Source organism: Lissotriton helveticus, chromosome 1_1 (genome assembly GCF_964261635.1).
Source record: "Lissotriton helveticus chromosome 1_1, aLisHel1.1, whole genome shotgun sequence".
In the NCBI taxonomy this organism is placed as follows: Eukaryota; Metazoa; Chordata; class Amphibia; order Caudata; family Salamandridae; genus Lissotriton; species Lissotriton helveticus.
This window is the reverse complement of record NC_136057.1, coordinates 1,155,000,953-1,155,025,531: the sequence shown is the minus strand read 5'-3', so window position 1 is coordinate 1,155,025,531 and position 24,579 is coordinate 1,155,000,953. Positions and strand designations below refer to the sequence as shown.

The 24,579-nt window shown below is 43.0% G+C and overlaps 1 protein-coding gene across 1 annotated transcript in view; it reads left to right on the top strand.

The window, feature by feature from the left end:
* The window catches only part of SLC26A5 (solute carrier family 26 member 5), a 395,647-nt gene that overhangs the window by 155,956 nt on the left and 215,112 nt on the right, over positions 1–24,579 (top strand). Inside the window, exons 4-6 of the mRNA XM_078679017.1 lie at positions 15,066–15,176; positions 17,626–17,810; positions 21,930–22,094. Coding sequence (XP_078535143.1) covers positions 15,066–15,176; positions 17,626–17,810; positions 21,930–22,094 — 461 coding nt within the window. The remainder of the gene's footprint in view (positions 1–15,065; positions 15,177–17,625; positions 17,811–21,929; positions 22,095–24,579) is intronic.

Sequence of the window (24,579 nt, the reverse complement as noted above, 5' to 3'; positions counted from 1 at the left end):
AAATAGGAAGCTACTTACAGGTAGTAGTAGAGATCGCAGTGGCTCATGAGCTACTCATTGGAAGAGGCCTGTCCTAGAAGTTTCTGGCTTCTGCATTTGAATACCAACGGCCAAATGCAGCTTCGGTGATGTTGTTAGGTAGGTTAGTGGTATTTGTTTAAAGCTCTTGCTGCCACGGATATGGCCTTTTAGCGTTTTTAGGAGTCCTGAAAACTTTCCATCATTTTTCTGAGATTTTATTTGCAGATCAGAGTCCGATGCTGCTTTTGGGGCTCAGATACATATATTGTATTTTGGTTTTTTCTCTATTAAGTGGCTTCTTCATTGAGCAGTGGGTGGGTGTTTTGATATCTGAGGACTGAGACTAAATACCTTTACTATTTGTGTGGCGTTTCCTGTTTGTGAGTACTGTTGGATACATTGATAGTCAACGATATGGAGTATCTGGACTTTGATAGATGTTTGTTAGAAGTGTTGTCTATTGTGTTCTTTTGGATGCAAGTATAATCCTTATTATCTTGGTGAGTGTCATTATGAGCACAGTGATACACAAGTATAAAAGATTTCCGTTCTGTGTTGGGTGTATTGTAAGTTTTCTATGTAATTTGTTGTTTTTAATGCTTTACGTTGTTATAGATTAGTGAAAGTGCTGTTAGGAACCTTGAAATATCAGGGTATGAAAAGTAGTTAGGCTGGGTTTGGGGGGGGAAGGGTTCTAAGCCGTCAAACATAGCATGCCACATAACTTAGCTGCTCCGCCAGTGTGGCCCACCATCCTGTGTTTATTTTGCTGAAGACGAGTCATCGATTAACCTTTGAGACTGCACTGCTGATGTGCTTCCCTTCCTGCAACAAGGGCCGGGCGCAGCAGTAGACCAGGCACCGTTGGGTTCACCCAGTTTCATTACCGCAGATTCTGCAGCCTAGAGACTTTGTGCTGGGTGACTGTGGCCAGCTGAGAAACCCCTTGCTGATGGCTGAAGGCGCCTGTCTCCCATAGCAGGAAGAAGCATTGGCAATTTGTTTTTGGGACCTCTGTGTTCCTGTATACTTTGATGGATCTTACTGATGAGAGCTGTCATGAGAGAGCTGCTGGGCCTGCCTGATGTGAGGAAGGAAGGACTAACTATGGAGTTGGTCATACCTGCCTACCCCAAGAAATTTTTGAAGTTGCTGTTATCAGCGGAGCACTATGGGGACATTGATGGCTGTTCTGGCAGTCCTGCCAAGTACAACACATCAGCGCGTCATCCATGGCCTGTGCGGTGCTCCCACAGGCTTGCGATGCTCACAGCTGAGCTAAGCCATGGGTTGCTTGCTGGCAAACTCATTCCTCTCAGACAGATCCCAAGTGATTAAAATAGCGAACAGCCTCTCTTCTTCAATGGCGGTAGGTCAAGGCGTCCCTCAAGGATCTATACTCACACCTTCTCTTTTCAATTTTTACTTGGAACCATTGGGCAATCTCTTAAAAAAAATTGGGATACTCTATCACCTCAATGCCAATGACACCCAAATCTACCTTAAGGCGTCTTCCTCACACGACATCTCAATCCTCAACTCTACTCTCCTCTCTATTCAAAACTGGATGTTAGCTCATCAACTCATTATGAATCCTTCCAAAACTGAATTCCTCCTCCTCTCTACCTCACTCTCCCCTCTCCCTGTTCAATCATGGATAAATAACCTGAGCTTACTGAATAACAAACCTATCGTTGTTGACAGCGCTAAATCCCTTGATGTCATTCTCGACAAAAATCTCAATCTACACTCACACATCAATTCCATCGCAAAGAATGCACGCCACCAACTGCACCTTCTCTGGGGTATTCGACATTTCCTTCCTGAACAAGACCTAAAAGCTTTGGTCCAGTGTCTGGTCCTCTCTAAATTGGACTATTGCAACTCTCTGCTTACTGGCCTACCCAAATCTCACCTTTCCCATCTCAAATCCTTACTCCACTCAGCGGCTCGTTTTGTCTTTGGGGCCAAAGGAAGTGACCACATCACACCCATCCTTTTTTCTCGATAGCGTCCCATTGAAGCAAGAACAATCTACAAACTTGCCTGCATCACCCATGAAGCCCTGCACACTTCCTTCCCTCGATACCTGGCAAATAAACTTAAAATCTCTCGAGGCTCTAGACCTTCTCGTAATGCCGAAAAGTTCCTGCTTGAGCCCCCCACCTTCAAAAAGAAAAGACCGATGGCTCAGTCCTTCTTAGGCAGTACTCCGCACCACCACCTTTATCCGGACTTTCAAAATCGACCTCAAATCCATCTCTTCCAAAGACACTTCCAGAATTAATGCATCCCTTTTCATGCCCCTCAAGGAAGTTCTTACAATGTTGTAAATATGTAGTTTATGCCTGTACGTTCCGAATCCTTGTGTGCCTTTTGACTTTTGTGTGACTACCATCTACTGTTTTATTTAACTTTTTTTTATTCCTTGGTGTATTTTGTAACTTGTAAGTATGTATATTTCCTCATTTAACGGTCTTGGTTCTAATATAAAGCGCGCTGACACCTTTGGGTAAAGTCCGCGCTATGTAAGACTGCATTAAATAAAATTTAAAAAAATAAACTGCTCTGCAATAATGAATCTCATCAGGATGACTCCCGCAGCGCGGCTGAGTCCGACAGCTTGCTGCCTGAAGTCATGTGATTGTACGTCACTGTCTGACCGCCCATGCCGCTGCACGGGGACGTCGCGTCCTGCTGCATGAGGTGGGAGTTAAGTTGTCAGCCGCTGGCTACTGGCTGCTCCAGTAGCAATGCAGTTATAGTGCTGCTGTTGCTCGAACCGGCCCAATGAGGCTGTAATCTATTATGGCCGCCGGCAGTGGCAAAAATTCAATATTGCCGAGCCGACTAATGGTCCGAGCCTTGGGTCCGAGTCAAGTAGACAATAGAGTGAACAACAATTAAGTAGACCACCCCATGTGACAGTACACAACAGTGCGTCAGAGATGTGTTAAATTTGGTAGCACTGCCTGCAGTTGAAGTGGGTGGGTGCAGTGCTCACTAGACCTGACCGTTGTTTGTGAGTGTTGTAACTCACTGTCATGGATGATGTTGTGTTGAGGCCTCTCTCACTGACATTGGAAGGTACACTGCACTTCATGACTGTCACCCCGCCGCTAATTGCAGAGGGAGGGAGTGACGTTGTAGAAGCCTGGACCAATTGCTGTGGCTTGCGGCCTTGCAACTAAGTGAGTGCAGCCGAATGTGTTATTTTTAAAAAAAAAATCTTTTAATGGCAGCAGGCGATCAGCTGCCTGCAGTGCCTGTCGTATAAATAGCTGAAGTTCTTCTGCACTGGGCTGTTTTTATACTCTTGGACTGAGGTAAAAAAACTGGTCAGTCATGAAATAGCTCATGGAAAACACATCTTGGCATCTGGTGAAATAGCCAGTCTTAGAAAACATATGTTTCCCCTGTAGCCCCTTTGTAATATTTTCATATATACAGTACCCCAGAAGCTTTCTACAAAGATGAGCATTTCAGAAATAATAATCACTAAGCGAGGGTGGATGTTTGTTTTTTATACAGCATCTAATATGCGCTGGCACCTGTTTCTAAACAATCCTATTTTGTAGGTAACAGAGCTGAGTACATGAAAATCGGGTGATTTGACAATGATCACACAAAATTGATAAGTGGAGAGACTGACCATAATTAGAACACTGAGGTTTCCAGGTTCTGTGTAGGACAATTTATTCTTGAGGAAGATCTCAGAGCTTCTCATAGCTCAAATATGTGTAATTTCATTTATTTATATGTTTCCCTAGTCTTTGTACTTGACTTTGCGGCGCACAAGAAAGTGTCACTCATAGTCCTTGAAACATCACTCACAATTACACTGAAATTATGAAAATGTAACCCATAGCAATCTGAAACCTTCACAGCTATGTTCTGGAACCCCCACAGTATTGACTCTAGGGGCCGTCAGTAGGGCTTTATTAGCATCACGTCTGGCTCAAATATATGAAGGGATCCTTCCTTCGTTTATGCATGAGGCCGTGCTTATTGCTATACCGAAGCCTGGTATGGATAGCTCAGACCTCTTCTCGTACAGACCGCTGATGACTCTAAATACTGACTATAAGATTCTGAGAAAGGTATTGGCGGATCACCTGTTACTGCTGATCCTGCAGCTAGTATGATGACCAAAGGGCTTTGTGCCGGGAAAGTACATCACTTTCCACAGGAAGACTTTTCAGGATTATATAGACTTGCATCATCTGGGCGCAACTAAAATGGGTCAGCCGGTGGCATGCTGAGCGCCACCTTGACAATACCGCCTCATTACAACCTCCTTCAGCTTTTTCGCCTAGTACCTTTTATGTCCCCACTACCACTACACCTACTTCAGGTGGCCCACTACTGTCTCGCTACAGCCTCCTGCTTTTTCGCCCGGTTTGTTACATGACCACACCACCACTACACCTACTTCAGATGGCCCACTACTGCTTTAGGTACAGCCTGTACATTAAGGCCTCAATCACCCGATAAGCCCTGGCTATCCCCCTCATAGGTTTCCCACAGAATAGAGGACATCTAACCCAAAGCACATTATGACACTGACACGAGGAAAGATTCACCACACTGGTCAGTGATTGATAACCTGGGTTGCGAAGGCAAATGAGTAGCATGCATAGACTCCTCTTACTTTCCTCCATGATCAATGGGAGATTGAGCTTGGCTGGAGCCTCCCTGACAGAGAGTGGGAAACAATACTAGCATATCCAGCTACAGTCTCTCCACATGCAAGTATTTGGATGAGTATTTCGTGATTCACAAGGCTTACATATCCCTAGCTAAGTTTAATGGGTTTTCCCCTTAGGCCCACGGTGCTTGCCCCACTGCTCCCTCGTTGGTGCTTATAAGTGCCACATGATATGATCATGTCCTTCGTTGCCCCATTATTGGTCTGAGATCATTACCCAACTGTTATACAGAGTGGAATAGACCAGTGCACTTAGCCAGGAGGTCTACACTCAAGGAATGTACCCATGCACTAAACACAAGACCGCAGCTCAGTACTTCGAAATGACGCTACTCTTGGTTAAAAGTATGGTAACATGTAGGTGGAGGTATCGCTATTCCACACTTTGCGCCGAGTAGCGAAGGGGACACTCTACAACCTACCCTTTGCATCATCCCCCCTCGTAGTTGGAAAGCCATCCTGCAGAAGTGACATTTTCTCAACTTGGGAGGCGTTCCTCTCACCTGTGCCTCCAATCTCTTCTCTTCTTCTTTATTCCCACTGTTACCTCTTACATAGACGTAAAATGCTCTAATATCAATGTACACCTGTTGAAAAAACAAAATAAAGAAATGTTAGGAAACAAGTAGGTAGTCTCTGTTGGTTGTATGAAATGTGTCCTGTTTACTGTGTTGTGTAGTATGTTTGGTTGAGCTGGTTCTTTAGTGGTTAGTGATATTAGTAACACTGTGACAACTAACTACAGACAAATCTGTGCAGTGTTTGTTGTATGTGATATATTCTCCCTAATGAGTAATGTTGGAGGTTTGTAAAGAGAGATCTCATTCACATTTATGTTTTGTGACATTACATGGACAGCCATGTAAAACTTCTCCCAGCGCTCGCAAGGCGAGTCAAGCTTTAGTGCTGAACGGACAAGAAGTCCTTGCACAGCAAATTCTAAAGACTGATAAGACAGCCAGGATCCTGGTAAGGTCCTTGGCTCCCAGTGAATCCATGAGGGGAAACGGCCGTTACAACGTGAATGAGCCACGTGTGCCGGTTCCCCACTAGCGGAACCACACTTGCTTTAACCACGCATATGTGTGGTTAAGGCAGTGCGCGGTCTAGATGTGTAGATGGGCGTGCACAGGAAGAGGAAGGATTGGGAGAAATGGATGTGGTCTGGTATGTTTTTTTTTGTTGTGATCTTGGGTAGGTGGTGTTCACAGTTTTTAGGAGTGCCGTAGTTTTTCGGGCTCGTGGGGGTCATGGTTTTCAGGGCTGGGGGAGTCTGGGTTGTTTTTCGGGCTCAGGAGGGGGGCAAAGTTGTTTTAGGGCTCGGGGGGGGGGTCGGGTTGTTTTTAGGACTCGGGGGTTGGGGTTGTTTTTAGGGCTCAGAGCAGGGGGGCTGGGGTGTGATCTTTACGTCTCATATCCCTTTACCAGTCATGACTTTACCCCAAAATTGCATGGTAAAGGCATGCGTGGTAAAGGCATGGATGATAAAGGAATGCATTGTTAAGACGCATTCGTTGTTCGGGTAGCGTAGTAGAGGCAAGCGTGATTTAGCTATGCGTGCTCTGTCAGTGAGTTCTTTCACCATCTGTTTAATTGGGAAACATGTTTCTTCAGCAACCAATAAGGCTGATCAGTAGTGCATTTAATGGCGGTGCTAACGTTATAGAAATCATTTAGACACTGTTCGAAGGCCTCGTTATGTTAACAATGGAAAAGGAATCTTGCAGATTATTGAAAGGCAAGCAAATGTATCACATGGTGGACTAGCATTGATAGTCTAAAAAGAAGTGAAAAGTTGTAGGCGCAAGTAACACAATGTTCAGTGTGATGAGGAAAATATCCTAAGGAGAGGTCCATATCATACTCAGAGAGGTAGAGTTGTGGCAGCAGCCTGGTTCCATGTGGAGGTGTCAATGCTTGCTGAGCACCTCAACAAGCTGGTCTACTCATTCTTCTTTTAAAGTATTATAAACACAATTGATACGCCTTTCTCATGGATCAATAAACTGTTGTGACTAATCTACTACTTACATATCAATCTTTATGCAGAGAGCACTGTGACATGGTTTGGAAATGCCCAATGCCTCATTTCCTTACTTACAAATTATATCAACGACAAAGTATATTCTTGTTTATCAAAGGTCACCTTCGTGTTGACTCACGAAGTGGTAAAGGTGTGCATTCAATTGTTCCTCAGAAATGTGTAACCGCCTGCCTCCTGTATTGAGTAGTATGCCAGCCCACTTGTGATTCGTTTCATTCAAGAGAAAATTGGCTGCAATGTTGTAACAATGTTTAATAGGATTACTCACAGGTTTACTTCCCCTTGCTGCCGGGGACTGTACTTTTAAGTGACAGTAATACTATTCCAAATATGGTCTTCAGAGCCTTGAGGTGACAGCAAGCTTGATTCCTAGGTTGCCCTTTCTAGTTGTGGGAAACAGATTTGCACAAAATATGCTCAATTATGGGTTTTTTGGGATTAGGAAAATGATGGTATAAAAGTTTGGAAGAGAGTGAGCAGCCTCTTGAAAAAAAAGCATTTGAAATGCAATAGGTCGCATTTGTTAAAATTAGAGCTGTAGGCGTTTGAAAATATTTTTTACTTTTGTTTTTTTTATTTGCAGTGGAGTTATTATATTTACATAAGAGTAGTGCCAATGGTATAAAAAAGCAAAAGTAATTAACACTGTCATTTTCAACGCCAACAGTTCTAACTTTAATAAATCCGAGACTGATTGCATTGGAAATGCAATTGGTCCTGCATTTGTTGGAGTTGGAGTTATTGGCATTATAAATGTCAATGTTTTTTACCTAGCCATGTTGCAGGGTGCAGTATCATATGTGGCCAAAAGAGGTCCCATAGGACCTCTTTTGGCCACATATTGTACTGCACTCCAAAAGATATGGTAAATCAACCCTACCCAAAATGCACTGCTTGCAAGACAGTACCACAAGTACATTCAACAAGCTATGTCCACATATACAAATATTAGCTTTGAAATGTGACAAAAGAATTATTACATTAATTTCAGATTAGGTTGTACTCTTTGTGGAGCTGATGAAGGGACATTTATAGAAGGTTATATATAAATGTGAGATGTGCTAGTGAGTAAAGTAACCACTGCCAGCCTTGCTTAGGACTAATTGTGTGTCCTGCCTGAAGCCCTTTAAGAAAATAGTATTCTGAGGCTGAATTAAAGCAGAGGGAGTAACAACACATGTAACAGGGGGTGTCTTCATGGAAGGTTACTTGAAGAGACAAAGTGATACTAAGGAGGGACTACAAAACCTATTGACCAATGAAAAGCCACCATTTACAAAGGACAGGGACAGGAACCAATTAAAAAGATGGGCAGAAAGTGGGAGGAGTTTTATCCTCATATCCTGAATACAGCATTTCTTGAAGAGACAGCGCAAGTTCTGCTTAGGCGAGACCTAAAAAAGTGGTATTCCCAAAACAAATCGGGGTCTGAGGGATCCTCTTACAGACAGTTATTGAAAGTCAGTGGTGGTCCTCAAGCTTATGAGAGAGGAAGGTTGTCCCCAGACTGGATGGTTTACCAGCCTTACAATGCAGGTATTACCAAGCTGTGCCTTTACCATTCATATTTTAACAACACATATGCCTTTACCATGCATGCCTTTACAATAAAATGTAAGAATATTTAAAGTGTGTGTGTGTGTGTGTGTTTAGGGTTTAGGGGTGGGCAAGGTTATAGGGTGGTAAGGGCAGTTTTAGGGTTTAGGGGTGGGTTGTCTATTTAAGGTGGTATCAGTGTTTTTAGGGCTTAGAGTTGGGTACTGGTATAGAGTAGTAAGGGTATTAGGATGTAAAGGTAGGCAAGGGTATAGGGTGGTAAGGGTATTCATTAGGATTTAGAGGCTAAATACGAAGAAATTAGGGGACCTCGCAGACCCCTGGAGCTCCGGGTACCACCACATCCCCATGGCTATAAATAAATTCACTAGGGGGAGTGGCTGTTCTATCCCGGGGTGGCTCGTGCAAACAGAAGGAGAGGAGGCAGTGCGGCCCCTCTCCTGGAGCCAAACATGACCGTTAGGACCGCCATCCCGTAGGGCTGGGTTCCTGTTTGCTTTTGCTTGGTGAGAGCTTTGACAGCAATTGCTCCTGCATGGAGGGAGCTGCCTTTCCAGCAGCTCCCTCCATGCACCAGCAATGCCGACTCCCGCAGGAGGCGGGAGCCGGCTGGAACTGTAGGGAGCCGACTCTGACCATAGGGGCTTCAGGCATTCCCCAGCAGTCCCGGGGAAAAGAGCAGAATGAGGCAAAATTAATGCGAGAAACAAGCAGAAAGAGGCAGAATAAAGGTGAGAAATGAGCAGAAAGAGGCAGAATAAAGGTCAGCAATGAGCAGAAAGAGGTCAAATAAAGGTCAGCATTGAGCAGCAAGAGGCAAAATAAAGGTGAGAAAAGAGCAGAAAGAGGCAGAATAAAGGTTAACAACTAGCAGAAAGAGACAAAATAAAGGTGAGAAACGAGAAAAGGCAAAATAATCAATAACGAACAGAAAGAGGCAGAATAAAGGTCAGAAGGGGGCAGAAAGAGGCATAATAAAGATCAAAAACGTGAAAAAAGAGGCAAAATAAAGGTGAGAAACTAGCAGAAAGAGGCAAAATAAAGGTACGCAACAAGCAGAAAGAGGCAGAATAGAGATCAGAAACGAGCAGAAGAGGCAAAATAAAAGTTAGAAATGAGCAGAAAGAGACCACGTAAAGGTGAGAAACTAGCAGAAAGATGCAGAAAGATGCAAAATAGAGGTCAGAAACCAGCACCAAGAGGAAAAATATTGTGAGAAACTAGCAGAAAGAGACAAAATAAAGGTCAGAAATTAGCAAAAAGAGGCAAAATAAAGGTAAGAAACTAACAGAAAGAGGCAAGATAAAGGTCTGCAACGAGCAGAAAGAGGCAAAATAGAGCTCAGAAATGAGCAGCAAGAGGAAGAATAAAGGTCAGAAACTAGCAAAATGAGGCAGAATAAAGGTCAGAAGGGAGCAGTAAGAGGCAGAATAAAGGTTAGAAGGGAGCAGTAAGAGGCAGAATAAAGGTTAGAAGGGAGCAGTAAGAGGCAGAATAAAGGTTAGAAGTTAGCAAACATAGGCAGAATAGAGGTCGGAAACCAGCAGCAAGAGGCAGAATAAAGGTCAGGAGTGAGCAGAAAGAGACAAAATAGAGGGCAGGAGGGAGGAGAGAAGAGGCAGAAAAATTGAGCGGAGGCACAAAACCGAAGGCAGCAGAGGTTGGCGGACTGCAGGCAAGCTCCACAGGAGGAACTTCACAAGGGGAGCTGGCACAACGACCTCCTTCTGTGTGTCCTCATACTTTTTTTTACCACGCACTCACTGTCACACCCACGCATACACTCACGCACCAACTCGACAACTCTAATAGAAAAGTCTTGGGCTCGTTAATTTAAAAAAAATCAATAGTTCAGGTGGTTTCCCATCTCTTTCTCACTGATAGGAAATCGAGAAAAGTAAAAGCACATCTTTTCTGAAAATACAGAACTTATCATGGCAGAGAATACATAAGCATAATATCCATATTCATTGTTCTTATTCAAACTTGCTTTATTTTAAACACAGTCTGGTTACATGTTATTTGTTATTTATTTCATTTTTTGTCCACATAATTTTCATAGTGAGCTCATATTTTACCATACTGGACAGACTGGATGATCTGGATATGACTAAGGACAATTCATGAATATCACTTTTAATAAAAAGAAAATACTTTTTAATTTCTCTAATTTCCCATGTCTCTGCATAAGGCTGAGAATTTCAAGAAATGTAACAAATAGAATTTAATTTACCATTTAAAAGAAAATAACTTCCTATGAAACGTTTTCTCTTCCCCTGTACAACCCCAAAAAAAGTGCACTTTCGTTAAAGTTCTACACTACTTATGCCGGATCATCCAGGCATGCGTTGAGAAGTGCAGAGAATGGTGTACAGGGTGTAAAAATGGTTGCTAATACCCACCCCAAGGAATCCTCCCACTTAGTTAACTCTCTTTCTTCGACTTCCCACACCCACATTGCCTGTATCGCTAATGATTTTGCTTCCTAGGTTTCATACAGAAATCTCTTTTCCCCGTATCCCATGCACCCGTCTTTGTGCCTCTCCTCGTCCTTACTCCTCTTCTATAGCCAATGGTGCCAGGTTTGACTCTTGTTCGGCTTTCTCTCTTGGTACTGATCCCCCATGATCCTTACTCAAACCCTTCTGTTCTCTCTATCCTTTTCCCCTCAAATTGTTAAACTGTGAGCTCTTCCATCAGTTTATTTAAACCATTCTGTCCTCACAATCTACTAAAGTGTTTCCAATGTGCTATCGATCTACTGGTCAAAAATCCTGACCACTAACTACTCCTCGCGGTTCACCTTCCTTCCCAGCTCCCTTTCTTCTCTAATACCCCTGACCTCCTTCGCTATTGATTATCTAACTACCTTTCCTCTGTTAACCTTCTTCAAAACAGCCCTCTATTATTCAATTCAGTTATCTTTATTCGGATAAAAATATATATCCATAAAAGCACAGATCAAAATACCAGGAATAAAATACATAGGACTTTAATAAAATACGCAAAGATAAAAAATACGACTACATCATAAAAACAGTTTCCCGATAGAGATCTGTAAGCACGGATCAAATAGTGCATTATAATACAAGGGTTTGTAAAATACAATCAGGTGAATTACAATGCAGCACCTTAAAATAATTCCTAGGGAAAAACATATTTTTTTTTATAAAGTCCACTCAGCTGAAACACCTCTTGACTATATCTCCTCCTGTCGCCTCTGCCCACCATAGACACCGCTTGTCCATTGCTATGTTCAACACAGGCTGCCAGTGTCTTCCTAGCGTCTCGGGCATTAGTTCTGCTCTTCTCTCTTTTAACCTCTCTTTTTTCCCCTCACCTGGCACTGATTACTTTCCCTCCAGCCCTCTTAGCAGCCAGTGTACACCAAGGCTGTGTCTTGCTCACCCTTCACACTGCCTCTTTTGTTAACGTGATGATCTCTCCTTTGGCATTTGTATCGTCTACACGCCAAGGGTACTCACATTTTATTTTCCTATCATAAACTTATGCTCCTATAAACAAATAATTCCAGTTGTCTTAACAGCTATAGGACGCAGGACGGCCTCCTCTTCATGAATTTTGTTGAACCTTCCTCCTAAAATGTCTTTATTTTCCATCATCAACAGAAATTAAGATGCAGCCCAGAGTCAGGGTACTTACAACATAGCAGGTTGACTCTAGCATCATGATATCGAGTGATTACTCACTGTACTTCATATCTTCAAATATTTAACACACACGTGAACATCCGGCGCCTTCCTGTGAGTCACCCTCCATTTGAAGTCACCTTTCCTTCTGGGTGCCAGCTCTGCTAAGTCCATACAGTGCTCTGTTTACACAAATAGGTAATTCATCTGTAAGTTTCCCATGATTCATATCTAAGGCTGACATTACCACACAGTGCAGAAGATCGCACATACCCTTTATTGGTAAACCTATAAACTTTAATCAAACATTTGAAGACAATGCACAGTGCAATCCAAGATGGCGGCATCTGTTCGCCACTTCAAAGGTGTCATTAACAAGGCTGGCGTATGTTGAGAGCTCACAGAACTTTTTGATTATTTTACAGTAGGTGTTTTTAGGGTTCACTTGACAACGCCGCTGCCTGCGTACGTATTACTTGCTAATTCTTTAGTACAGACATAATAAGGCTTTTGGCCCAACCAAACAAAATATTTCACTCACCTCATGCAGTTGGCTGCTTGATATATCCTGCATTTTACATCCGAAAATAACATTTACACACATGCTTTGTATACAGAAAAAAAAAACGTTTGTGGCTGCTTTTCCAAAGCTTTTATTGTCAGGACACCAATGGCCAGCTAACGGTGTGCCCATCCCACATTGAGAAAACCTGGTTTCAGCTTAACCTGTTCTGCTTGCCAGCCAGGATCTTCTGCCGCTGGGTCCCTGCGTACACTCTTAGCACACCCCACACCTCCTGTTGTACGGTCTGTTGTGCTCCCCCATCGAGCTATCGCCAGGCACTCGTGTACAAATCACAAATACTGCTGCTGCATTGTGCCTTCTGTCCAGCAGCTCCACCTACTGTCAGGTGTTCTCGTTTGTCCTCTGGCTCTCAGCATTAACGTTAGTTCACCAAAAGGGCAGGGGTAGCAGAAGTGACGTCACACGCCATTTGACCTTTACTTTCAGTCACACCCACATGCTTACACATACATTCACAGTTACACATACACACACAATTACACATAAACACACTCTTTCTCATATGAACACACTCTCACATGCACACAACTTACAATTCAAAGCATTTTTACTTACCTCTGCTTCCAGGGAGGGTACTATTGCAGCTAATCCTATACAATTTTTGATTTCACTGATAGTGAATAATATAACATTATTCAGTATTTAATAAAATAAAAAATAAAAACAAGGAGATTGGAGCCCCAACCGTTGTTCAAAAGGACATCTGCCCTTGTGTTCCTGGCATTGACTTTGATACCTCTGAGGCCAAAGGTCGCAAATGCAGTGCCAGTGGTCACAAGGGGTAAGCTATGGGTCACAGCAGTGACCCCTAAATGACGTCCATACGGCTTTGTCCCCTTGCTTGGCATCTCCACCATTACCAGTAGTACTACCACCACCATTTCCACTACCACCATTGTTACCATTATTAGGACCACTGCTATTACCCCATAACCACAATTAGTATCATTACCATCACCAGCATTGCTACTACAACCACTACTACAACAACCACCTTTACAGTCATCATTACTAACATTAGCACCACCATTACCATTATCAACACAATTACAACCGCCATTACCACTTTCACAATCATCACTGTTACCAACACAACCTCCATCACCACTAGCACCGTTACTGCCCTACCACCAATACTACCAGCAATATTACCACCTCCATCATTACTGCTGTCACCAGTACCAACTCCTCCATTACTCCCATCACCACTAGAACCACCACTAATTCCACCAATTCTACCACCAATACTACCATCAATATTACCACCTCCATCATTACTGCCGCCACCACTACCAACTTCCCCATTACTCCCATCACCACTAGAACCACCACTAATTCCACCAATTCTACCACCAATACTACAATCAATATTACCACCTCCATCATTACTGCCGCCACCACTACCAACTCCCCATTTACTCCCATCACCATTAGAACCACCACACATTCCACCATTCCAGCCACCACCACCATTAAAATTACCATCATTATCTCTGCCCCATTGCCACTACGATTGCTGCCAATACCGTCGCACCCACCACTGCCACCACTCATTTATCAACACTAGAACTACTTCACCATTGCCACCAAATCCAATTGGTGTGGCTTTAATAATCTAACAAATGAAAATGTGGGCATGAACAGAAATGCTGTTTACGCGTGTTTGTTTATTAAAGACAGATCTAGTGGCGTTGGCCAATTCCTGTTTTTTGGATGGCGCTTTGACTTTTTTCTGCTTTTTGCATTACTAGATGTTAGAAACTTAATGCGAAATTGGTTATTGGTGTTTTACTAAAGTTGCTTCAGAGACCCTAAAATATTAAGTAACTGCACCATTTTCAACCCATGAGCAAGTGGATCTACATTGCCTAAAGCCCCACTATACATGAACTATGTTACCACAATTCCTCTCACAGTGTTTTCACTGATAAAGTAGACGAGCATCAGCACCGCCAGTTATTTACAACAACATGCTCCAAAGAGGCACATGTTCAAAATACAGTACTCATCTCCTTACTTCACCAAGTGTTTTACTGAGGAAACAGGCCTGCCTATACCTCAGAAAGAGAACACTTTTATCATAATATTCATGACCGATGTATGTTATAGTGTAAGGTAGAGGAGGGTGTTACCCGATTTTTAGGGTGGGCTGCATGTATTCGAATGTCAGAAATACCTATAGACCTGAAAACCATAAGAATGACAATGTGATTTCATTTATAATTTTGTGAACACCAACACATTATGTCCCAAAATAGCACTTAAGGTATTCTCACCTAAATTCACCTGCATATTTACACTTAATAAATCCCTCACAATCACCCGATCCCAGCATTCATTCTTCACTAACTCCTCCATACAGTCCCACACATATGGAAACTTAGCCGCTGTGATTCAGTAAAAACATAAACTGAAAAAGAGCCAGACCTCTTGGCTTTGCCAGTGTTTCTTCTGATTGCTGCATGTACCTCTTACTCATACCTTTCTGTTCTTTCCCAGGTTTGGCCTACGCGTTGCTGGCAGCGGTTCCTCCGGTGTTTGGCCTCTACTCTTCATTTTATCCTGTTTTCTTGTACACGTTCTTTGGGACTTCAAGGCATATATCAATAGGTAAAGACTATGTTAGGCCTATATGCATGTCTTGTGCTTGCTCTAGAAGATTGGCAAAGGCCAGTGGTTGTGAGGCATTGCTTGGATCCTTCCCGCAGTCACACTAGCTGCTTTGAGTGTTTGTGTAGGTCTGCCATCTCTGGGCTGTTTCTGCCTTCCTTGTGGACATGGCAGATGATGAAGCATGACCAACTCTTCAAAGTGACAACAAAGCTCCAAGGAACAGGGTGCCTTGACAAAACAAATTGAATGTTTAGGCCTCGAAACCCAAGTTTGAAAGTAACTAAAGCTAATGGCAAAGGTTTGGAAACTAATGGTCTTCCTTACAGTGAAACCTAAAGACACATTCATAAAGGTTGTTGCCACTCTTTAAAAGTGTCTCTAGTCCACAGTTTTAGCACAAACATTCATGATGATTAGACTGTTGTAGTCGATTAATGCTCATTTTTCTTTTAAACCAAGGAGAGCTACTTTTCATTCAAAAGTTCATTTGGATTCATGAGGTAGCCTACAGATTACTCAATGTGTCTTTGCTGCCTCTTTCGCTACCCGTCATTGCAGTTGAAGTGGCTACACCTGCTCTAGGCAGAAGAACTAGACCTCAAAGCAGTGCTGGACGACGCGTCCCTCTGCTGAATTTAAGAATATAGGGCCATATGTACAAATTTTAGGGATTGCGATTTATTTGTGAATCACAATTCCTAATGTATGAAACCCATTGAGTTTCATTTAGCAATTCCCAATGGGGGTCGCAATTGACCTACCTCATGAATTTTAATGAGATAGGTCGAAATGTGAGACCCATTAGGAATCACGGCTATCACAGGGATGGTGGCCTGCTGGGGTCAGCAGACAAACATGTCTGTGATTGTTGTTTTTTTTTTCTGTGATTGTTTTTTAATAAAGAAACTTTTGTTTTTTTAAATGCAGCCCATTTACCTCAAAGAAAAATGAGATGCATTGAAAAAGAAGGAATGAAACTTAGAAGTAAACATTTTTTAAGAGTAGGCAGTGGTCCCTTGGACCACTGCCAGATCTTAAAATATATTTGTTTCAACATTCACAAAGGAGAGGGGTCCCGTTGGATCCATTTGCCAATGGTTGCCACCACCCTTGAGATGTCAATAAAAAAAGATTTTTTGAGAGCGTAATTTGGTTGCAAAACATTCATACGTACCTCTGCAATTTGGTATTTGAATGGCACGCCCTAAAACCCCCCTTCTAAATATCAAAAACGCTAAACACAAATTATGATTTGGTAACATGTTACCGAATCACTGTTTAAGCTCTGTACATATATAAAAGCATTTTTGTGGTCTAAAACGACCTGATTCTGCGAATTGGACAATTGCCAATTGCTAAAATGCTTAGTACATATGGCCGATAATGCCCTATTCCATCCAGGATCTCTTTGTGGCTTTTGTGAACCCTAGCAGGATAGGGATAGTGGAAAAGGGGCCACAATTTCACATAGTGGAACAAGTAGATGTAATTAGCGGTTGTATGACAGAGGCACTCATGGTTGAACCACACATGCTTCTACCACGCAGCCCCAACCACGAATGTGTCTCAACAACGCATTCCTTTAGCAGGCATGCCTTTACCACGTAATTTTGTAAAGGGATGTGTGGTAAAGTTCACGCCCCTTTCCCTCCACCCAGAGTCCTAAAATCCTGGCCCCGGCCCTATAACACGACCCCACTCCCTCAACCTTAAACTAACCTGACTCCCCCTGCCCATATAAACGACCCCCTTGCGCTGAAAACTGTCCCTTACATTAAAACCTATCCCGATCCCAGCCCCCTGCCCTGAGCCCTAAAATCGGCACCCCTCACTTAAAACCTGACCCCCTCGCCTTGAGCCCTAAATCTGGCCCCCTCACTTAAAGCCTACCCCCTCAGCCCCAGCCCACTTACCTCATTGCGTCCCTGTCCATCGCACAGGTCCTCCTTTCCGGTTCCTCTCCCTGCCAGCCAGCTCCTAAAGCGATGACTGCTTTAACCACACATATGCGTGGTCAAGGCAAGTGGTGTTCAGCTTCTGATGAAACGGAATACGTGCTTGAAGCCGCATTGTAAAGCCCTTTTCTGTAATTAGGTGTATAATGCACACCCATAAAAGCCCTCAGTATGGAAAGTGATAAAAATGTGTGTTGGTTGTGAAGACGTAGACTGTCAAAAAGACCAGGAATTTCAAGTAAAAGATGCTTGAAATATTATCAGTAGGCTGTTGGACTAGGCATGTTGTTCCTTTACCTTGACCACACCTACAACTTCTACACTGATATGTAAATTGTTGTGTTTTGGGTGTAGTTTTCTTGTACCTTTTCGTTTCCGCAAACTCTTTGTTGATGCATGTGTGGTGATGACGGTGAGGAAGCCTTGTATAACAGGATGGAGCTGATTGCATCAAGCATCAGGTAAAATATGGCGTCTGATTCTCATCGCAGGTACCTTTGCCGTGATCAGTTTGATGATTGGCGGAGTCGCTGTGAGGATAGCGCCAGATGAAATGTTTGACATTGCAAGTACGAACTTGACCAACACTACCGAACTCTTAGAGAAGTATGAAGCACGAGACGCAATGAGGGTGAAAGTGGCTGTCGCTGTTACCTTACTTTCAGGGCTCATACAGGTAAATTACTTATTCAGCAAATGTAATTTCATCAAATCAAACCCTCACTAAGATTTTTCTAAGTCATGAGAAATGACTGTGTCGTCTACAACAATGACCTCCACAATGAAGGTGGTGCTTTATTATCCGCAGCCTTACCTCTTTCATCAATCTTTTTAACCCCACCATAAAATAACCCTGTTCTTTACACTTTCCTTAATCATTTCCTTCACCGTTACTCACTTGTTCTTCCTTTTCCTGACCGTAAACATGAACCTGTTGCTAACCCTTACTACAGCCTAAGTTTGAGTCTTAAAAACCCTGATTATAACTCTGAACCTACTTCTTACTTTAATGCCCACCCTTATCCTAACCCAAACCTTACAATTTTTACAAAGAAAAGTTCCCATTGAGTCAAATGGGGGAGAAGAGCTGTGCTGGTTTTTTTTTTTTTTACTGTACCTTATGGAGGATTCTCTCTCGTGACTTTTGCTGTTACGGTGCATTTAGCTGATCGATGTCGGAGGAGTTGGCATTGTTGTAGTCAGGGCTTTAAGTGGACCGGTTCTCACCGGTGCTGGGCCCCATCGGTATTTTAAAGGGGGCCTCAAAATGGGTCTCGATCGGGCTCTGTTTTGTGCCCGGGCACAGGCGGTCCATTTTTCTCCAGACTGCAGTGACAGCAGGCACATGGATGTGCGCATGCTCACACTGCTCACTTGTGTGTGCGTGCTCACTTCTAACTAGTATGGGCGTGCTCACACTGCTCACTTCTCACTAGTGTGCGGGTGCTCATTTTTAACTAGTGTGCGCATGCTCACACTGCTCACTTGTTACTAGTGGAGAAGTTACGGCATGATGTCATGCCAGGTGAGACTTGTAGGAGAAGGGAAATTTCTCTCTGGATTTCCCTTCTCTTTTTGAAACGTGGGAGCAGCAACATTGTTGTGGAGTCACCAGGGCTTTAAGTGGAAGCTTTTTCAATATTCTATACAAGCCATAATTGCGTCTTATTTGTCTTATGCAACTAACAACCATTGACAAAGCCAATAGTCCTGACTTGTTGTAGGCATGATTTTACTTGTTGTATCATATCTGGATGGGGAAACGGCCACTACAACGCGGCCGTTTCCACGAATACATTAACCACGCATGCATTACAACGCATGCGTGGTTAACACGAAAGCCTTTACCACGCATACTTTTACTACGAGGTATGTAGTAAAGGCATATGTGGTAAAGGTTCAAAATAAACAAGGGGGGCTTGGGGGGGTCTCCCCCCCAAATAAAAACCTCACCTGAAATCACGTCATATCATGCAGGCAATCGTCGTCATTTAAGAGAAAACGGAAAAGAACTTCAGTTTCCTCTTAACGACGTACGACTTCACCACGCAAGAATTAGAGGAAAAGGTTATGCGTTAAAAAATCATTCCGTTGTAACGCATGCGTGGTAAAGGCATGCGTTGCAACGGAATGCGTTGTATAAACATACAACCATCTGGATGCAATGACAGAAACAGCAAAATACAAGTCGGGCGGCACACTATGCTAAGCACAGATTTTTAGCTTACTTGTTTTTAAGCCACGCCCGTAATTACATTGTCCACGCTCCTTAATGAGACCCCCCCAGTTTGTTCATCCCACTTAGAGCCCTGGTCGTAGTAGGAGAAAGCGAGCTATTAAGTCTCTAGATCGATAGATGTAACTGTCCCCTCATGTCTCAAATAAAATGCTTGCAGCATCTTAGAATAAAAGAGAAGGGGAGGGGGAGGAGAGTGACTGTTAAGAGAATGTAAGAGGATCTGGGTCCGGCTGCAAGGAGTCCATATGTCCCAGTTCCTCCTATGCTGCTGACTTTTTTTCGAGCTCTTGAGCAGCAAATGCCAGGAATTGTATCGTTTTGCAGGAAAGTTGTATCAAAGACCCGCTGACGCAGTGGCCTACCACAACATAGCATGCACATAGTGGACAATATATCTTCAAAACGGAGCGGCAAGCACTTCTGCTTCAAACGTATTTTAGCTAACGACATCCCACTTCTCCGGCGGAATATGCTCTTTCACCACGGTGCCTTAGCCTCTGACCTTGATGTTTACTGCATAACCTCCGTCGCTTTAGACCCTACAGGAACGTGACATACCTACTTCTTCCAACGGTAGCAGTTCTGTGCCTAATGTAATAATGACATGCCATTTTAATTTTGGGCTCTGTATAATGATCTATGTTTATTCTTAAGCAAACAGTGATAAACAGTAATAAAGCTAAAACATATATATTTCTAATTCTGTGCTTATGTAGTGATGTACTATTTGTCATTTTGGACCTTATGTAACGATCGTTGTGTATTGTAAAGCGCTCTAGCACATTTGGGTAATGCTAGTGCTATATAAACATGCATACATAATGGAACGGTATGGGTAGGCGCACATTTTATATTTTCCATGGCTCAGTGCATAGCTTTTTCTTTAAACATGAGAAGACTAATGCATACTCTGCCGAGATATATGTCCACCCAGAAGATCACAGAATTGGATTATGTTTATGCACCTTTATAAACTATAAGTAAGGGTTGCATGTGTAGATCAGCAGGCATACAGCATCAGCAAAGAATGTTGTTTTGGACCAAGACCACCAGGATTTGACATTCTATTGGCATCTGTAGCTTTTGCGCTTTTCTTACATTCAGCCTACCAAGAAGGGCATTGGCTTTGTGTTACTCCTTATGATCAAAATAATGATAATACCAATATAGAACAAGCGTTTCGCAAGTTTGATGCGCCTGACATGCCTGTATTACACAAAATAGGCGCAAGGTGGCACCATTATTCAATGTGTTTGCAATTGTGAAACAGAAAGTGACTATCGCCGTTTCACCTGCCACATAAGCACAGTTTAATCATCTGGAACATGTCTGAGCCATGGTTCATTAGCAGAACTCATTAGCAGAGCGCTGCCAGCAGACGGATAAAGCGGTCTGTAACTAAATGCTAAAAATAGGAGGTAAGAGATGAACAGAGTTCCACCAAACCTCTAAAACATTATGACAGAATCGCTGCTGCCTGCTACGTAATAATTGAAGGGACTCTGCTCTTCTTGCTGTATACCTACTTAAAAATTATCCCAAAGTACTTTTTAATTCCCTAAAAATCATTTTACACCCATCCTCTAAAGCTGGGTAGCGAAATAGTCCTACTTTAAAAGGTCATCTGGAACCTAACTGTAATTAAGCCCAGTTTTTAATAAATCGTGTATCTGGGCACTGGATCAAACAGTTCTGCAGCATCTCGGTGCTAGGCTTTATGATTGCAACCCTTAGTTATGGTGAGCAGCAAGGATGCATGAAAACACTAAGGGCCTGATTACGATGGCGGTCGGATGAGCGACTGACCGCCATCACCGCAAGCAGGTGAGAGTCCGACAATGAGTTGGCGGTTCCACCAGCCCTTTCATGATAGGACCACTGTGCAGGCAGTTGTAGAGTGCTTTTTTCTTTTCTACTGCGGCTGAACCTGCGGCGCAGGAAACGGGCCACAGTAGTAAAAGACACATAGTGGAGTGCACGTCCATGCAGCGTGTGCCAAGCACCATGTGGGGCATGGCACACTGAGTGTGGGGGAGCACTACATGTGCCTGCCATGTCACTTATCAGTGTTCCATGGGGACTGGGACCCTGCTTGGGGTCCCCAAAGTCCCTTTCCGGCAGCCTTTCCATGGTGGTCGGGCCGCCATAAAAAGGCAGTGGGAAAGGGACATCCTAATCCCTGCGGGGGTGTCTGCACAGGCACCCCCCTCATGGTAGGGATAAGAGTCCGACCTCCCCCCATCGACGGGATCCTTGATCCTATCGGAGGCAGCGGTCTGTCCCCCAGATCACTGCAGCCCGACCGCCTGCATCATAATGCGGCAGTCAGACTGATGACCTGGATTTTGATGGGAACTCCACCGACAGTCTGTCAGTGGAAGTCCCACCGACATCATAATGAGGGCCTAATTGGGGGAAGCAGGATTATGACTTCAGTTGACCAGAAAATGAAACTAAGAAACTGGTAACAGCTCTATGATTTTTTGGTATATGTATAAACCTATTAGCTCCAGGAATTTTAACCCGTATTCATATTGGTTTTCTCATTTTTAACAGCTGTGTCTGGGAATCCTGCGGTTTGGCTTTGTCGCTATCTACCTTACGGAGCCTCTGGTTCGAGGCTTTACTACAGCCGCAGCAGTGCATGTCTTCGCATCACAACTCAAGTATCTCTTGGGCATCAACACAAAGAGATACAGCGGAGCTCTTTCCATTGTCTATGTAAGTAGTGGTTTTCATCTTATACATGTTTTTAATGTTTAACCACGTTATACAACTCATTATATAGTTTTAATCTTTGATTGCATAACTCAGAAGGTCAAGTGCATGTGGTATATGGTGTAGATGAGACAAAACCAAAGCAAAGTCAGTGTCTGCCAGCTAGTGGTTTTCCAACACAACACGTTTGAATCTGTGCATTATCTTTTCAGTTTTGCTTCTGTGCCTCTGAGTAGCAGCGCCCTGACACGAGACGTTGTGACAGTTCCTTAAAAGGGGCTCCTCAGCACGTTGGTGTGGGAATCCTAAGTATCTAAATATTCTGCTGTTGTAGGAAACCTTCCTACCGCACATAAGTATGGAAACAAAGAAGAGGAAACGCTCTGCATTTGTCAATTCTTGTTCAAACATTGACTTTGTAACATTATTCTTTTTTACTCCTGTCAGTGTGTGGAACAGACCCGCCCTGACCACCCTCAATTGCATGCAAACCTTGGTTGGAAGAGAGTTCCAGACCTGAATCGCTGCTGGGACTTTGTTCCCCTATGTTGCCACATTTTTTCAAGCCTAGAAATACACTAGTAGCAAATTGAGAGATGCTAAAAGGGCAGCGGTCTCATTCATAAACCTCAAACACTCAAATATTTTTCAACTCACCATCAGTGTTTTATGGAGAGAGGAGTTGTTGAGGGCAGAAATAGAGGGTCTGGTAGGGATTCATCCTTAAGCCTTTCTTTTGTTGCTTTGCTTGTCCTGTGTACCTGTTGGGGCCAGCCCTCTTGAGCCACTGGATATTCGTCCTGTGGTCATTATTTCCATTGAGCAGCATGTAAGGGTGAATCCTCTGGGGAAAAATGAATACCGTCGTGTTACTCATCATAAAACTAAAGTAATACAACCACCTCCAAAGATTTCCAGCCCCGTAGGCACCTGCCATGTTAATACTTCTGTATTTAATCAAAAACATTTTTAAAGTATTATTGATATACTGACAAATACACAGAAATAACACAGGCCTACATGTAGTTCAATTAATACACAAATTATAACTTGATAATCCGTGTCAAAGGCAGCATAAGATGTAGAAATAAAGTTGTGATACACATGCATTTTATCATCAACCCATCTAGCTTCTAATTCGCCTGTTAGGACAGCTTACTCCAAATATGCTTCATAATATACCTCCTTGCTCAACCGTACGTTTTAATAAGTTCTAGTTAAAACAAAACAAGCAAGTAAACATACCTTATGTCCGACGCAGATTTTATTAGTGCTGAAGTCATCTTGCAGCTGGAAACTTCACGAGATCTAAATGACCCTGGTAGTTTCAGAGCTGTGAAGGCGTGGGAAAGATCACACATAGTCAGCAAGTAAAGCCCGCCCGCCCAGGTCAGATGGGTATCTGATAAACCAATACTACCATATTACAATTCGATGTACTGTGTTCTTGGGCCATTTTTGGTTCAAGACCTATTGATCAAGACTCAAGTTTCAAGATTAGATTTTTTTATTTTTATTATTTTTATTGGTACGTAATCAATATTCAGTACATCTAAGGAACAGTTATAATGTGTTGCCATCTCTGTTTTTTTACTCCAGGTCAGATTCTTAATAAGATCGCAGTTGGCTAATCGCCTCTGCTTCCTTGACATTGGGAGGAAACAGAGAGGGTTCATCGTCCACACACAGTGCCTCGTTAGCATCTTGATAAAAGACCTGGGCGCTTTCCCTTTCCCCTGACTGGGCTACATTTGTTTTTTATTTTCCACCGCTACTCTCACCTAACGCCTTCTGATTTTGTTTGAGTCACATAAAGAAAACAGAAAAAGGCTTATGTTTCTAGTTTAAATTAGATTCATAAACTAAATGTTTTACATTGTTACATATTACATTTTACAACACAAAACATGAGTGGCAAAGAAAGCTAAATTGTGTTTATCACTTCACAGAATGAATCCAGTTCAAATTACAGATTAATGTATTTACCTACATCACTTCATACACTGACACACTGATATAGCTATTAATTGCACTACAGTAATTAATATCATAGGTCCCATTGAGCATATCTAGTATGTATGCAGATGCGCAGAGTGTAATATGCTATTTGTGGTGACATGCTGTGCAAAAAATGTATGGACTGGGATGCGGCCTGAGTAATAAATAACAAGTGGCTAAGATTAATTCTAGCATTCCATCCATCACTTTTTGTATGCCTTGTATGTCGCCCTTAGTGGGGCGGGTATTCCCAGATGTGGGTGCCGTGCACACTGTGTCATTGGATCCAAGCTATATCTGGTGGATGAACCCATAACAAGGTCAAAACCGGTCCTAGGTTGCTTTTGTTCCGGTTCAGGGAGGCCCTGGCTTGTGGTTTCTCATGTCAGTTTTGCGCCTCTGTGGACACCCACTCGAATTTGACCTCTGCGCTGTAGTAATAAATGTACCAACTATATTCTCAACCATGGGATAAACACTTAGTCCACAT